This window comes from Cryptomeria japonica, chromosome 5 (assembly GCF_030272615.1).
Source record: "Cryptomeria japonica chromosome 5, Sugi_1.0, whole genome shotgun sequence".
Classification (NCBI taxonomy): domain Eukaryota; kingdom Viridiplantae; phylum Streptophyta; class Pinopsida; order Cupressales; family Cupressaceae; genus Cryptomeria; species Cryptomeria japonica.
Window position 1 is genome coordinate 7,895,922 of NC_081409.1, and position 17,441 is coordinate 7,913,362.

At 40.4% G+C, this 17,441-nt stretch overlaps 1 protein-coding gene across 2 annotated transcripts in view; it reads right to left on the reverse strand.

The window, feature by feature from the left end:
- The window catches only part of LOC131077968 (uncharacterized), a 286,782-nt gene that overhangs the window by 102,878 nt on the left and 166,463 nt on the right, over positions 1 to 17,441 (reverse strand). For both annotated transcript variants that reach the window (XM_058015576.2, XM_058015575.2), the window contains exon 8: positions 8,051 to 8,263. In XM_058015576.2, the coding sequence (XP_057871559.2) occupies positions 8,051 to 8,263 (213 nt within the window). The remainder of the gene's footprint in view (positions 1 to 8,050; positions 8,264 to 17,441) is intronic.

The window sequence follows — 17,441 nt, forward strand, 5'->3', positions numbered from 1 at the left end:
AAAACAGCAGTAGGGATTCCTTACGCAAGAGAGGATAGGATACTTAGCAACATTCTATTCTACGTTGACCGGAAGGAGTTGGTCAACCGACTTTAGCGACGTCAACACAACCCTTACATACGGTGCAACTCATCCTTCGTACGACCCAACTACTCCTTTGTATGGTGCAACTTTTCCTCCGTACGGCCCAACAACCCCTTCATACGATGCAACTCTTCCGCATGGTTCACCACTTCATATTGTTTGTACAGATTCCTCTTTCGTACGGTCCTCTCTACCTTGTACGCCCTTTTTATTTCTTTGTACAGCTCCCATTCCGATACAACTTCCTTTCTCTCGTATGGATTTGTTGATTTGATTTTCTCGTACAGTGTCCCTGTTTGCAGTACCGTACGGCTCAGTTATCGGTTCTTGCCAGAAATGGCCGGGTTCTGATCCTGGTTCATGCCCGGTCCTAGTCCGAGCCTGGTTCGACCTGGGTCCCACCCGGGTCCTGCCCAGGCGGCTGGGTTCCCTGTGGGTCCTGCACACAGGACCCACAGGGAACCCAGCCGCCTGGGCAGGACCCGGGTGGGACCCAGGTCGAACCAGGAGGACCCGGGTGAACCCAAGCCCATGGGTTCCCAAAAATGGGGCCCACGGGTTAGAAAACAAAGAAAAACAATTAAAAAACAATTTTTTTAATCTTATTTTAACATTTTGAAACTTGAAACTTGAATATTATCATTTTTGCAAATTATGAATATGATATTACATTTATGATTTACGATATATCAATAACAGAATATTTATTGGCATTGGCAATTATGGATTTATGATTTATGATTTATCTGTTATCATTTATGTATCATTGTATGGGAAAGTTACATTGTATGTTTCATATTTGTATGTTTGAACTATGAACATATATATTTTTGATGTTTGAAGTTTGAACATATATATATATATATAAAAAAAAATTAAAATATATATATGTGTGTGTGTACGAACGAACCCGTACCCGTACCCAAAAAAAAAAAAAATATTTTTACCAAATCCACAAATCCGTACCCGAATCCGAACCGGAACCAGTAACATAGCCATACGGTATGACCTAGACCGTACGGATCATCATTGGACACTTTTTCTTGTACAACGTACGGTAGTGCTGTGGATATGGATGTCATTGTGTCTCGTATGGCATGAATTGTGCAGAACTTCGTAAGGATCAGTCCTAGTTGTCGTTCGGTTCCAACTTTGTCTGTATGGTCGGTATGGTGATCCCACACACATACGGCTTCGGATTTCCCATACGGTAACTCTTCTGAACTTGTCGTACGACTACTACCTGTATATCTCTTCTTGTCCTTACGGTTGAACTCTCCACCCTCTATGAATATGCTTCTTCTTCGCACTTGTGCTTCCAATAGAGAAAAATGACTTTGGATCAAATTATGAGGGCCTCCCTCCTTGAGCGTCTTTTTCCTTTTATTTTCCATTCCCATACTATCAGATGTATCATCCATAATGTTACATGCTTTGATCAGCCGCCCTTCACCGAGAGTTGTAGCTTCAAGGAAATTACATGTTGATAGAAATTCCTCATAGTCCTCCATTTGCCAATGAAATAATCCATTCAAGGAACTCGTCCCATCTTTAGAATAATCTTCCAATTCTAATACCCGTTCATCATTTGGTTTCACGCCTTTCCTTCCTTCATCAATACCAGACTCTCTATCTTCAAACTCTAATTAAGAGCATGCCAACTCCTTGCTCACCACCAGGTTTGTCAAGTCGATGACGTACTTCTTTTACTCTCAATCGATAATGTGTTCCGCTTCCAATTGTGATTTGCCCTAGCAGCAATCAACCATCCCCTCCCGAGGAATGCATCATACCCCTTCTTCTGCAACTGAATGAAGACAAAGTCCAACAGAAATTGGTGTGTCCCAATCATTACTTTTTGTGCCATCAACATCCCCAATGGCTTGATTCCATGCTGGTTGGCACCTACCAAATCAAAGGTCGGCGGGCACAGTGTTGATCTTCTGAGGTATTTCCAAGTTTCCTCCGACAGCACATTGACTCTCGAGCCACCGTCAACGATGGTGTTTGTCAACTTCTTTCCCATTATTTCCATCTTGACGACTCTCAGCTTCCTTCCGATACTCACTATTAACAACATTGGATCACTAGACTCGGTCCCTTCGAGTGGTGCTTTTCCCGTCAATTCGTCCTCATGTGGCCTACATTGTTTATGGATGACTGTGTCATCACTAACTGTGTTGGCAATCGCCATTCTCATTTGCGGCATAGTTTGAAGAAGGCCTGCCACCTTGATGAGTACGGTTGTCTATAGCACTTGTCAGACTACGTTCTTCTCTGACTCCCGCAATGACATACCTCCAATTCCATTGGAGGTTATGTTGTACATTTTGCATCACATCCCCCTCCTTTTTGACAGGGACCCCCCATTTTGCTTGCCCTTGGTAGAAGGAGAGGAAACTATCGAAATAGTTCAATCAAGTCAAAGCCCTCCATGACCAATAATGCGTTGAATATGGGTCATTTGTGCTTCAAGATTCAAGTGTCTTCCTTCAGACCGCTTGCAATCACCAAAATCCCCATGTAGGAGGGGATAATCCCTAAAGTGGAGAAACTCGGCATTTTTGTAAGTTTTGTAAAGTACGAAGGGAGAGACATTTCGTCTCAGAATGCCGAGGTAACAGAGGGAGGCGTTCATAACCAAATCGCGCCATTCACTCACTTAGGCCGAAAATCAAAACAGGTTCCCAAAACCTCTTTTAGGCCGACAACGTAAAGCACAAATCAGCCTCTAAGGCAGATTTTCAAGTTCGAGAAGGCACAAATCAGCCTCCTAGGCCGAAATGTGACAAAGTTCGTGCAAAAGGGCCTCAGAGACCGAAAATCAACAAATTCGCGCAAAATGACTTAGGAGCCCGAAGTCCAGTAAAGGCGATAGGGTTTGCAAAATCGGCTTTCAGGTCGTAAATAATAAAAAGCGTAAAACTTGCGAAGTAAGCTCATAGGCCGAAATTGGCTAATAGAACAAAATCCCGTAAGGTCTCTTGTTAGGCCGAAACTAAACTTCAAAGGGTAAAATTGCATAATCCTCTCATCTGCCCCAAATTCGTAAAAACTCGCAGAATCCCCTTGTAAGCCGAAATTGAAGGAGGGCTAAGTCGTGCATTTTGGCCATTTAGGCCGAAAAACTCACAAAATCGGCTAGTAGGCCAAAAAAGAGGGAAATAAATTAAAAACTCGCGAACTCTTCTACTAAGCCGAAAAGGTGAAGAAAGTCCAAGTTCGCCAGTCTTCTCAAATGCCAAAAAAGCTTCAACAAAGGCATTCACACAAAGAGACCCATTTAGCCGAAGTTTGTAATCACACCAAAACAGTCAAATATCTCTCATTTTGAGTGAATACCCGAAATCCAAACAAGGCATGCTAAAGCCTTTTATAAAGAAAGTCGCATAATGAGCTAAAATGTGCAAAATCACCAAACAAATGTGCATAGTAACTAAAAGAAAGAGAATTAAAATCTCGCAAAAAGCCTAAAGTGCCCAAATTTGAAGAGGGAAACAAAAGAAAATCTTGCATTTCACCAATAAGGCTCGAAAATCTCAGTAAGGAGCATTTTAACTTAAAGTAAATCTCTCAAAAGAGTAGTTTTGACAGAAGTTTGTTGACAAGGGGTGTTTAAAGGGTGTTTGAACAAAGTCGCCCAAAGGGGGTAAAATTCACGAGTTATAGGTTTATGAAAGGGATCGTTTAAAATAAAGTTCACCATTTGAATAAAAGCCAAACTTCGCCCATTACAAGCTAAATGGCCAAATTTCATTATCAAAGAGAAGGCGTTTAAACTACAGAGCCCGACGTTACCTAAATAGATTTATTTTTTGTTAAATTTTTTCAAACTAATTACTCCAAGTCGAAATTGATTATTCGCAGATCAACGACATCAAGAAGAGCTATAGCGTCAACTTGAAGCGCAAATTGGAGACGTGATCGTGATCAAAGCCGGGAAGTGAAGATGCAGTGCGCAGGACCAAAATGACGAAGTGTGTGGAAACTTGCCACCACCACTGAATCAAAGTTGAAGTCCACCAACAGGATTGAAGACAAAAAGGCAAAAGAACACTCAAAATGTGAAAAGTCAGAAATGCAAGGTTGGAAGTAATTCCAGAAAATCAGTTAAAAAACTGAAATACTTTATTGTACATGACTGCCTGTGTGCCCCACCTAATGAATTTAAAGTAAAGGGAGACAGGTTAGTTATGTCCAACTACTTGATTGACCAGGTTAAAGCCAAACAGTTGTAGGTAGTTGGAAATGTGGTTGCAAGGATAACTGAGGATTAAAAGGGCATGGGTTAAAGCTGCCAAGTTTCTAGAAGGCAGATTAGGACTGTTGGATGCAGTCAATCCTGGCCTCTGATTCAATTTGTAAAATCTATAAAAGGCAAGATGCCTCTCATTGTAAAGGGTTAGATTCCAGTTAGATGGTGAGTTTTTGTAGAAGGTTAGAATTTAGTTATTAGGAATAGAATAGAAATGTTGTAGAAATTGTTGTAATAGCAGCTATTAGGAACAGAATAGAAATGTTGCAAAAATTGTTGTAATAGCAGCTAAAATCAATATAATGGACATTGATTTGATGTTTATCATCTTGGTTTTGTTCTGTTTGCATGGTTTCCTCCAGCAAGTTTAGATAGATCCTTCTGGTGTGCAGGTATATGATGGATTCGGGTTCATACCATTGGGGATATACCAATTGTGTATCCATGTGTATGGTTAGCCTGAGCCTTTAAAATTGTGTTTAGTTCAATTGCAGATGTCCGTTTGAGCTGCGCCAGAATTGGGTGCTTAGGCATGCACCTGCAAACTGAAAATCTTCTAAGTCCCCTTGAAGATTGCACCGTTCTTGTGAGGTTGAGTCAGTATGGCCAAGCAAGGATTGGTTATGTCGAATTTGTCTACCCACATACCAGTCTTGTTAATTTTTAGGTCTCTTAACCCTATCCTTTTGCATTTATTTTTCCCGCAGCATCTTCAAATACAAACCAACTTGTTGTGAACGTAAGGCTCCTTGTGCTCCCAACAAAAAACATCAACCGTTCAGCTATCTCGCAGTCATGAACTGACATTTGGAACCTTGAGGTTGTCCCCTTTGATCAACTAAAACAGCATTAGGGATTCCTTATACAAGAGAGGATAGGATACTCAGCGAGAACATTCTATTTTGCGTTGGCCAGAGAAAGTTGTAGCAATATGATTTTAGCCACGTCAACAAGTTACTCGTTCCTTCGCCAGCTTTTATTCTACTTCGGCTTTGGCTTCTCAAAGTACTTCCTTCCCCATACAAGCGTATGGGTACATCGCCTTCTTCCTTTGTACTCTCGTGATTGCCAAAATCACCTTGTCTTGTTCCTCTACATCTAGCATATTAATACCCTTCTACTTCAAGCAATTCGTGTCTTCATGGTCACTTGGTCCACACCATTAGCACAATAATTGTGTGTTGTCTTTCTTATTCTGGCAAATTGTCCCCATTCGCTACATTGTCGACACTGTATGATAGGACGTCCTCTAGAGTCGTACTGTATTTGGTTTCGCCCTCGTTGATTTCCATAACCGCCTGGCGATACATTCTGTGATATCGATGGGCTAGACTCTCCTTGTGTGAAGAGTACTTGTGTACTTCTTGTCTTCAAATTGTATGGGCACTCCTTGATTGAATGCCCTAGCACTTGGCAAATCTCACAAAAAAAAAAATTCTAGGACAATTGCCTTTCATGTGCCCCGCAATTTTGTACTCAGTACACCATAGTTCATTACATTCTTTATTGGTTCCTTTCTCAGCCTTCAATTCTTTGATCATTCTCAACATATCCCGTTGAAGGGCCTATATGGTTTTGGATTCTTCATCACTGCTACCTTTTGTGCTCTCGCATCATTAGTCTTCCTCTTCCCTTGAGAGGATGTTTTGTTTTCACTCTCAAAATCCATCGCCAGATTGTAAGCATCGGCCTACGAGGAGGGAGGCACTACTTTCATCTTCTTGCACAGTGAAGGGATCAATCCCTCAGTGAACCACCTCTTCTTCAACCCCATCGGTTAGCTGATTCTCCATCTTGTTCAGCAACTCCTTTAGTCTACAATAGTAAGCTTATACACTCTCATTTTTACCCTGCTTGGTATTATAGATTTCTGTTGTAATCTCGTTGTCATCCCTTAAGAGTTTGAACTCCTCCTCGAATGCCTTCCTTCGATTAATCCATCCTACCTTGTGCTTAGCATCGAGGTCTGTGTACCAATCAATGGCAATCCCTCGAAGGGTGGCAGGAAATGCCTTCAGCTAGTAGTCCATTTCATCTTGGCCATTCGCCTCCCATATCATTATACATGTCTTGCAATGGCGTATGGGGTCTTCTAATCCATCCCCCATGAACTTTCAGAGTTTCTACTTCTCTTGGGTGCTCATCATTGTTTTCTTGCAAATTCCCACAAATTGGTTTCTCGAGTACTTACTCCCTTGTGTGTTGGACCTGGGGGACTGTTCTGACCGCTACGTTTCGGTGCTTTCCCTGCACTCTCGGCCACATGCGCATCCTCTACATGTCCACCTCCAGTGTCCCCAACACTTGAGGTACTTCCAAGTGTGCCAGACCTAGGTGGACTGTTCCAAGCACTACGTTCTGATGCTTTCCTTGCACTCTTGGCCACGCGCGTGGTCTACAAATCCACCTGTAGCGTCCCAATGCTTCAGGTACTTCTAGGCTCTGACTCGTGCCTGTGCTCCCTCCAATTGAGGGTCGGCAGATCACCTAATCGCTTTGTCTTGACCACCCTGTGGCCTCTGCTCACCTTAATTGGGGTCTACGGGCATGAATCATTCAAGGCTGACCTGACTTCTTTTAAGGCAACGGCACCAAAATGTTTACCGCTACAACTAATAAATTAAATACAGGAAATAATAATGTACATGACAATGGATAGCAGACACGACAGTGAAATATATCTTTATTCACACATGCAATTATACTGATCCCCCCCCCCTCCTCTTAGTACAACAAGTGTGCTCTTCAATTAGAATAATATTAAATAATTATTAGAAGATAATGTAATAGGTTGGGCTAAATTATTAACCAATTTTAATGCTCGGGCATTTCATCAAACAGTTTGCATCTCTATTGTTCTAGTTATTTTGTTTCACTTGTATTGAGGAAATGTTTTTAGAGATTCATTGTAACATCACTTCCCAATTTCCATAATAATGATAAGATCATTCTCCTCTACTCCATTTAATGCAAACCCAACATAAATTATGAACTCAACCAAGATTTTCAAATCTTAATGTGCTAAACCAAGCCAGAAAGATGAACTAAAATATACATACTTGGTCAAAAAAAAAAAATACACATACTTCAACGGTAAAATAATAGAAAATCTTAAATGTCAAAGAATGTTCAAAAACAATATTTGGTCCTTTCAACAAAGAAAGTGTTTTTTTTTGTTGTTCAATATGCCTCTTGAAATAATTCTTATTACTGGCCCCTCTTGAACCAGTCCATCGTCAGTCCGGGTGTGGCTTATTTCCAACACCAACACATTCTTCTCTACTCCATTTAATGCAAACCCAACATAAATTATGAACTCAACCAAGATTTTCAAATCTTAATGTGCTAAACCAAGCCAGAAAGATGAACTAAAATATACATACTTGGTCAAAAAAAACAAATACACATACTTGAACGGTAAAATAATAGAAAATCTTAAATGTCAAAGAATGTTCAAAAACAATATTTGGTCCTAAGAAAGTGTTTGTTTTTTTGGTTCAATATGCCTCTTGAAATAATTCTTATTACATGGAAAGCAAAATGACTATATTTGAATAGTTCATTTAAATTTGATATGGAAGGCAAAGGCAATATTTTGTAATCACAAATATATCAATATTTAATATTTAATTCTGTAATCTGCATATGCAATGTTCTCTACCATTTTTCAACAGATAGAAGTTTCCAGAAGAAGAGATAAAAGTAACATACCATATTCTTGCATCTGAAACGACCTGTTGGCAAGAGAAAAGAATTTTTTCCTGCTTTTGAAGATAGTGGCAATCGAAAGCATCGATTTCTAGAATAGACAGCAGAATCAACGAAAAGTTCGCTACAGATTTGTGAAAGGCTATTGTTCTTCAAGACATATAATTGATTGAACTTCGCATCAACTTCTCGCAAATTGGCTATGCGTGCACATATCTGTTCAAAGAAGCATAAACCTGGGTGAGATAGATTTTAACAAAAACAAACCAAAAAGCAACCATACCTAGCTCAAAAGTACGAAATTCTTTTTTCCCTAGAATATTACTAAGGCAAATGTATGCTGGATTATGTTTAGTACTCTTCACTATTATCAATGGTTACACAATCATAATGAACTGGAGAAATGGAAGTATTTGTCAAGACTTGCAAAATCTGGTATAGATCGTGGAATTGGTTAGAAGAGTCATACCTGCATATTTAACAAAAAGGATATTTTAAAGATAGCATGTTAAAAGGATATTTTAAGATACACCAAAAATGTAAAAAAGAGATTATTAAGTATAAAAATTAATTCAATTTACTAGATCAAACGAGCCCCCAACACATGCACCTGAAGTTAATCAAATGCTAATAGAACAATAGAATTAAAAGAGGTTACCTCCCACCTTTGGAATACAAAAAGGTCTCATTCACAAAAATTAAACTACTATGTGCAATTACCATGTGCCAAAGAATAAAGGTGGTCAACCCCTCCAAAAAAAAATGTACAAACGTGAAAATTATTCAACCATACTTTTCTCTTAGAACTTAAACATCAATTTTCAACTAGAACCATTGTACGCTAATTACCCTCAAAGCAAAGAAAATACTAACATTCAATAACAATAGTGAGTACAATTGTAATGTCCCCTTTTATGTGACCTAGTAATATAATCAAATGATTAGAATTAAGTTTTCAAAAACAAGCAAAATTACATGACAACGAAGACTTGGTTATTGATACAAATACATATTTTTCTTTGAGATTTTATTAAAGAGATTGGAAGGCTACATTTCTGAAAATAATATTGATGTTGATATATTTATCTTGCCCACATCTTTGCTCCTTTCCAAGCGTAGGATATTGGCATTGTGTGCATTTTATAAAGAGACCACTTTAGAGTTTATGCGTTATAATTTTGGCATGGAAGTTTTTTAGTATTGACTGCTGTTCTATTAATCGATGTCGGAAAGAAAATAAAGATTGTTCTTGCATTGGTCAATAAAGGGAGTAAATATTATCAGATAAGAAATAGGATGGAGTTTTAAGTTATTAGCATGAATATTTCTATGGTATGGTCGACTCAGAATTTCCTTGGCATGCAATGGGTATTTCTGGAGATTGTTTGAGAAGCGCAGTTTCATTGTGAGTACTGAGTTCTTTGGCATGGTTATTGGTTGAAAATGCAGCAGTGGCTCCTTATATTCTCACGGCTGATTGTGAGATTTCAGCCATAGTCTTGGTGTACATGAAGGTTTGCCAGTTCAGATTCGTGGCATATTGTGGAGTTTCTTTTGAGATTGATTCATCATTGATGTAAGAGTGTGGCTCATTATGCAGTGGTGAATGATTCTCTCTTCTTGCATAGCATCCAAGGTTCAGATAGGCTCGGTGAAACTTTATATCGCGACCTATCCTTTGGTGAAGATATTTCTAGCGACAGGTTTCTATACTAATCGGATCCTATTCCAAGTGCTAGTCTCTTGGGGCGTTTTCATCTAGTCTTGATGTGAACTTCATATTGATGGAAATGTGAAAATGCTGAGTTGTATGAATCATTCAATGGGAAAAAAATTTGGCATGCTGCGTGACTTTCCTACTAGTCATGGTACCTCCTGTCATGTCCCCTCTTTAGCTCTGTCTAGCAGAGACATGTGAGTCAGCTTATTATGGGGTCTTGTAGGCTGACAGTGATGGATAGAGACTCAGTGTGGTTATACAGTGTTTGGGACTTGGTATTCTGGCAATAGTGAACCAGTTTGGAGCAGTTCCTTAATTTTAGGAGGCATTTCCTTCTTTTGTGGAGGCTATTCCTACTATTTAGGAGGATTTGACAGTACCCAGGGTTGGGTTACCATGAGAATATTCCTTAGGTTCAGTTGCAGGAGATTTGGGTATGTTTCCTAGCTTCTAGGAGCATCCCTAGATTTTAGGGACAAGATTGCTCGAGGATCCATGATTTCCGACAACAATCACACACAGATGGCAGGCTCCGTTTCAGACTTGTGGAGTCAGATGAGCATTATACGGCTATTTGGGATATATTTTTAATATTTCCTAAGTTAGCGTCTTATTAATTAAATAAAGCTATTTATATAGCTAATTGGAGTAATAAGGGGATTTTGACTTCTTCTGGTCAGGCAGGCGTATGTGTTATAGCTCGTTGGAAAGGTCTTGAATTATTATAACTTATTTTCATCATCCGGAGACCTTCTCTGGCACCTTGAGTTTTGTTATTTGACGAAAGGGGTATTTTCCTATACATAAAGGCCTTTTTAATTAAGAATATGCCATTATTTAATAAAGGTAAAAGCATATTCTCCCTTTAGGGTTCGAGTAGCTTTGAGAGGGAGATAAAAGGAGATGTTGGCTCATTATTCTATTATCCTTTTACATCTTCAAACTTGGCATTTGTGAATTTGCTTTGAGGAGCAATTTCTGGAGAACTGGGACGCAAACCCCAGGGCTTGGATATTGGGACGCAAACCCCAATAGAAGGTTTCAGCAGCTTCATTTGGTTTCAGACTTTGATTGGAGTGCGAGTTCAGCATTGGAAGAGCTTTGGCTTTGGACGTTGGGTATATTGCTTGGCACATGGGAGTTCCTTGGCTGACTGGACGTGACTGCAGCGGCCGTATGACCTCCTTCCAGTTGGCATGTGGGTTGCTGATTGGTATTCATCAGCCATCTCTTTTCATTGTGCGTGGATGGTCTTTCTTGCAGCCGGCAACATTATTTTGGTTGGTAGATACTTTGTTGGCATATCATTTATGTATTTTGCCTGGTACAATTTGTAGCTATTCTGGATTGGCTGAATATTGTATTATTGCACATTATTTTCCAGCCTATTTCATATTTGCTGCTGTTGTTATTCATTGTTTACCTATATCTGGAAAAAATACAAGCAAAAACAAAAGACACAACCTTTCTGCAACTTCCGTCTCTATCTGAAAGATCATTTAATAAACATGAAGAAACTATTTTAAAACAAATAATTAAAAATAACAGCCTGTCAGCTTAAAAGATCCATCAAGGATCTTTCAGTGGTATCAGAGCTATCATCCTGCCAGCCTGTAGGGTTTGTGTGGAATTTTCACACTAGGGTTACATTTTATTCTATGCATCCGGGTAGAGAGGAGATACACAGGTATTATACACGTAGGGTAGCTCAACAAGAGTGTGACAATGGAATTGAACAGGTACCCAGTATGGCGGATGAACAAGGGGGTGCTAGACAGAACCAGATTGAGGATGAAAAACGGGAGATGATGAGAACTCTCATCACTACACAGCCCAGGATAGTCCAGACACTTGACAGATTACAGGAAACCTTGGCACGAATGGAGTTGGATAGACATAGGGGTAGACATGGGCGGAGCAAATCAGTTTCAGTGGCAAGTAGTCAGCATAGCCATCAGCCCCATTCATCAATTGGGAGCTCCCTTCATTCCTCTAGATGGGAACGCCATCGTACACCTGCTACGGATAGACCTTTCCTTCCTTAGTTTGTACCAGGTGAACAACCAGCACAGGTAGATCCACCAGAGGTTGGGTTCCAAAAGTCAGTTTTGGCAGCCACAGCTGAGTGGAGAGCCCTACCCCCAGAGGTTAGGGATGTTTTCCCTCTTCCCCAATATTGTGCACAGCGTAGAGATACAGCTAGGTTCAGAGGAGATCGTGGTTATAGACCACCACAGTAGCAGAATTTTGACCTCAATAGACCTACTGGGAAGATCACATTGGCTACATATGATGGCTCTGGTGATACGAGTGCACGAGCTTGGGTGCACAAGCTGGACATATATCTATCCTTGAGGCCCATCCCTGAGCGTGAGGCTATTCAGTTTGCTGTGTTGCATTTAGACAGGATTGCCTATGATTGGTGGCACCATGGATTGGTCACCCACGATCACGCCTTGGTACGTTCCTATGCCGAGTTCACTGAATGACTCATTACACGGTTTGACCGTAAGGATACAGAGCTCTACTATAGAGAGTTGGCACATCTTAGACAGACTGGGCATGCAAAAGCTTTTATTAATGAGTTCCAGCGTATTGCGATTATGGTACCTGATATGCCCCAGAGACGGAGTGTGATGTTATTTATTGAGGGATTGCAAGATAGACTTAAGGGATTGGTACGTGCTTTACAGTCGGCCACTCTTAAGGAGGCCATTGATGTGACATTGAGACTGGATACCGTTACCACTTTTTATCAGGCAGATAAGAAGCCATTCAAGGACTCTCGGCCTGCACAGAAGGCCAATACTTCACACAATAAAGGAGGGTCATCATCTAGACCCCCTTATAGATGAATCAGGAGACGAGGAGCGAATTGAGAAGGAACAAGTTATGCTTTTCTTGCAAGGAACCTTGGGAACCAGGACACCATTGTATGGGTAAAGGAAAGGTTCATTTGATTGAGGTGACATCTGAGTTAGTGGATGAGGAGGTACCCGACACTGACACTGAGGATAGCATGGAGGATGTTGAGCAAGTGCAGACACAATTGGAGTTAGATACCCCTGAGCCTTTGGCAACAACCAAAGTAACTATGGCTACCCTCTCCAGTTATCCTAAATTTCATGCCTTTCGGTTGAAAGGTACACTGAAGGGCAAGCGGGTCATGAGCTTGGTAGACATAGGTGCCACGCATAACTTTATTGATTAGAAGTTAGTGGAGAGGCGTGGATTATAGTATGAGGAGTTTGGTGGTTTTGGAGTGAAGGTGGCATATGGTGCAGTTTGGGCTGTACTAAACGGATTCCACAGCTTAGTATTCAGATGGGGGATTATACTCTAACCAATGATTTTTTTGTGCTTCCATTAGAGGATTATGATGTGGTCTTGGGCATGCAGTGGTTACAAGGTATTGGGCGTTACATTATTGATCACCACCGTATGCAGTTAGAGTTCCTTTCTGGGGGGAAGAAGACTATCTTGAGGACAGCTTCAGATGGTGGACCTAAGGAGGTGTCTTCTCGCAGGATGGAGACTATTATTAGACATAATGATGTGATTTGGGCTACACATTGTTTGGTGAAGTCCAAAACACCTACACCTCAAGATGGCAGGGTATTTCATGTTGATATTCAATCAGTGATGGACCGTCATGGGAGAGTATTTGGTGACATACCTTTTGGAGTGCCTCCAGATAGAGGTTTTGAGCATGGTATAGAGATGGAGGATGGAGGGAAGCCAGTGATTACTACCTGTTGTGACCATTTCACACATCGCCCCATTAGAATGGGGACCCCCTCTTTTTCGCTTTTGTTTTGCTTGTTCTTCTCTCTGCTTTTAGGGTTTTGAGTGAGTGAGTTGTCTGTCTGGGCTAAGGGCTAAACCTTAGGTGTTTCTTCTGGGTGTTATTCAAGCTGAGTCCAGTCAAATTTTGAAAATTATTAAGCATCCTCCCGAGGATTGAGATTGTTGAAATAAGGTAAGCCTATCAGGAGACTCAGATAGGTCTCAGGTTAAGTCTAGATTCAGGGTTTTTGGGGTAAAATCCAAATTTTGTCTAAGTGTTAGCATTTTGAGGGTGAAATTGTGTGTTCTTGCCTAGGTAAATTTTGATCAAATTTTGGAGGTAAGATGATGCCTAAAGCACAAAATTCGCTCCTGACCCTCTCTGAAGGTCCAGGGCGAAATTTATTCTAAGTGCAATTTCTTGTTTTGATAGGCTTGCTAACTGGTTCCTGGCCTTGAAAATGACCTAACTCTGCCTTGTGAAGTGATTGGAGATTTAAATTTTGGATGGATTAGCCAGAAAGGATAAAATCGCTCCTATCCCTTACTGAGGGTCCAGGGCGAAAATGTTATTTAAGGCATATTTGTCACTGACTTTTATAATTTGTTTTGTGCAGGGTCTCCAGGAGAGATGATTGGACGTGTTTTGATGCTTTTGAAGACTTGAGGGCATGAAGAATGATCAATTTTGAAGGAGAAGGGAAAAATCGCTCCTGTCCCTTGCTAAAGGCCGAGGGGGAAATCTTGATTTCCCTCATCTTGCAGTGAAAAAGGACCAAGTTTTGAACATGAATGGAAAACAAGTGATTTTCTCCACCCGCCTGAAGGAGTTTTAGCTTAAAGTGATGAAGGATCTTGTTGGGATCATCAAAATCGCTCCTGTCCCTCTCTAAAGGTCCAGAGCGATTTTTTTGAAAAACACATTATTTTATCACTTGTTGGGCTTAAAGAATTTATTCATGGCATGAAACAAGATAATATCCTCCTTAGCCAAGAAATTTCGAGATGAAAAGTTGAACGATTTGATCATGATGGCAAAAGGCGCTCTTGTCCCTCACTGAAGGTCCGGAGCTTGATTTTCAAATTTGCGCTATTCTTGCAGGATCAAAGTGATTTTATGATTGGGAGAGATCAAGGAAAGCATGTTCTATCCGTTGAATATAATTTGAGTGATCAACAAGGAGGAAATCAACCCAAATGACAAAGGGCGCTCTTGTCCCTCACTGAAGGTCCGAAGCTAGATTCTAAAAATGCAATTTTCTTGCAAGGACAAAACAAGTTTTGTGGTTGAAATGAATGGAAGAAGGTGTGTTTTGCCCGTTGAAGATAATTTGGAGGGCTAACGAAAGATGGATAAGCTTGAATTTGCAAAATCGCTCCTGACCCTCTCTGAGGGACCAGGGGGAAAAACCTAATATCCAACCCTTCTCTCCAAGTTTGGACAAATCTAAGCCAAGGCGCAAGTTTGAAATGATGTTTAAAATGCCAATTTGCAAATTCGCTCCTGTCCCTCACCAAGGGCCCAGGGCGAAATTTCTAAGTGTGCCCACTTTCCTTGCATTTCGAGATAACTTTTTGTTTCCAACACTCAAAAGGGAGTATAGAGTGATGTTCTACGCCTTGAGGGTAATTTGAAGTTGAGGTAATTAAGAATTTGTACAAAAGACTCAAGGGCGCTCCTGTCCCTCACTGAAGGTCCAAGGCGATTTTTGCAAAATCAACAATTTCCCCCCAAGATTTCGCTAAGGCAAGGTTGTGCAAGGATTGAAAAGGTCTTCTAAAGCATGGTGAACAAAGATTTGACTTCAAAACTTGATAATCCTAGGCTAAAATACAAAAGTCACTCCTGTCCCTCACTGGAGGCCCAAAGCGAAAATCTTTAGAACACCTATTTTGCCTTGCGGAAGCAAGTTGAGCATGCATGGAACAAGTGAAAGAGATCATTACTTACCCCACAACGAGAATTGACAAGTAAAAGGTGAAGGATTAAGAGCAAAAGTGAAAGGGCGCTCCTGTCCCTCTTCGAAGGTCCAAGGCGAAAAGGGTCCTAATGCACTTCCCTCCTAGACATCAAGTGAAATTAAACTCAAGACTCCAATTGAAAATGCCATTTTAACGCCTAGATGAAGTTTTGGACAAGAAAAATGAGGAATGCAAGGCCTAAATTGAAAGATCGCTCCTGACCCTTGCCAAGGGTCCAGGGCGAAGTTGGTAGCATTTTTTATTTTCACCATATTTGAGCGTTGATATCCTCCAAATTGCATTAGATGCCAAATTGCTAAATTCGAAATATTTGGAAAAATTAAATTAAATTGGCATTTAATAAAAGACACATTGGCATTTAATAAATTAATTTTGAGCCTCAAAAAAATCAAATTTTTATTATAAAGGCATTTAAAATTAATTTTTATGAAATCAAAATTAAAAATGGAGCGCTTGAGGGCTTATTTTTATTTATTTTATCAAGTCGGTCTCTCCTTTTTGCAATTTTATTTGTTTTTTAGGCCTATTTTGCCAAGTCGGCCTATGGGGAAGCAAAGTGGTGAGCGCCCTATATAATAGGGGTGTTTTGATCAAGTTTAATCAATCATTCACTCATTACTTCAAGTACGAATTTGGAGAGCAAGAAGAAGGTGCGAAATCTGGCCTATTTGGAGCGAATTTATCTCAACTGTTGGAGGCTAGCAGGAGGTGGAGTTGATTCTTGTGAAGGCTAAAGGAGGCGCATTTTGCTCAAGGGAGAACTTTGATCTACATTTTGCCTAGCGAATTCACCTATTTTTGCATAATTTCTTAGAATTAGTACTCAAGTGGAGGTATGGCGTAATCACCTTAACACCATTGTTGAAGATTTGAATTTTGCACTTTGTTTTGAAAATTCTAAGTTTGATGTAGTTAATTAGGAAATGATAACTCAAGATTTATCATGAAGTTTCCTAATCAATATCTTTTATCTTCCTTGCTACTCTTCAAGATATTTTACTAATTATGAAATGTTGTGTAGGTGTCAAGATGGCGACTCCAAAGGCAGGAGCATCTACAAGTCGTCCAGCTCTCATGAAGGAAGATCAGAGGAATGAAGAATTGGAGACCACGATCGTGTCCAAGTGGAGCAATATTGGAGATACCAGCTTGGGAAACTTCAGTGTGAAGAAGTTTCGAGAGGTCCCTTACATTGGCAAGCCATCACCTGTCGGAAAGAGAATAATTGAAAGTGGCATCATCAAGGCGGCCGGTTTCCCTCCAGCAGTCCAATGTCATGAGCTGATGATTGAGTGTGCCCGCCATTATGACTCACAATCAAGATCAATCATATCCAAGGAAGGGAACACTTTGGCTTACCTTTCAGAGGAGGCTATAAGTGAGGCTCTCCATCTTCCAGAGCATAAAGATATGATTTACAAAAGCCTAGAAGGAGCCAGGTCAATGTATGAAGATGATCCTGACACTTGCTTGAATATCATCAATAAGAATTGGTTACTCAAAAGTCGTCCTCGCCTGAGCAAGATTCCCAACACACCACATAGGATCGACTTCCAGGAGGAGTACAGAGATTTGATAACTTTGCTCAATCAAGTTACAGGGGCTCCTCAAGCCTTCTACTTTGAGAAGTGGATGTTCTACTTCATCCAAGTGATAGTTCAAGGGAAAGGAACGATTCATTGGCCTAGAATTATTAGCCATTGCCTGGATGTGCAGTTAAGAAGACTAAAGCCTACCAAGTCGTTCCACATGAGCTCATATGTCATATATGCCTTGATCAGGAGTTTCGAATATGCAGGGCTACCTCATAGAGGAGTGATCGGAAGAGGACCCGGAGAAGTGAGAGTTTGTGATTCCTATGTTCATTTGCATCATCCTCCTAGAGGCGACTACAAGTTAGTCAAT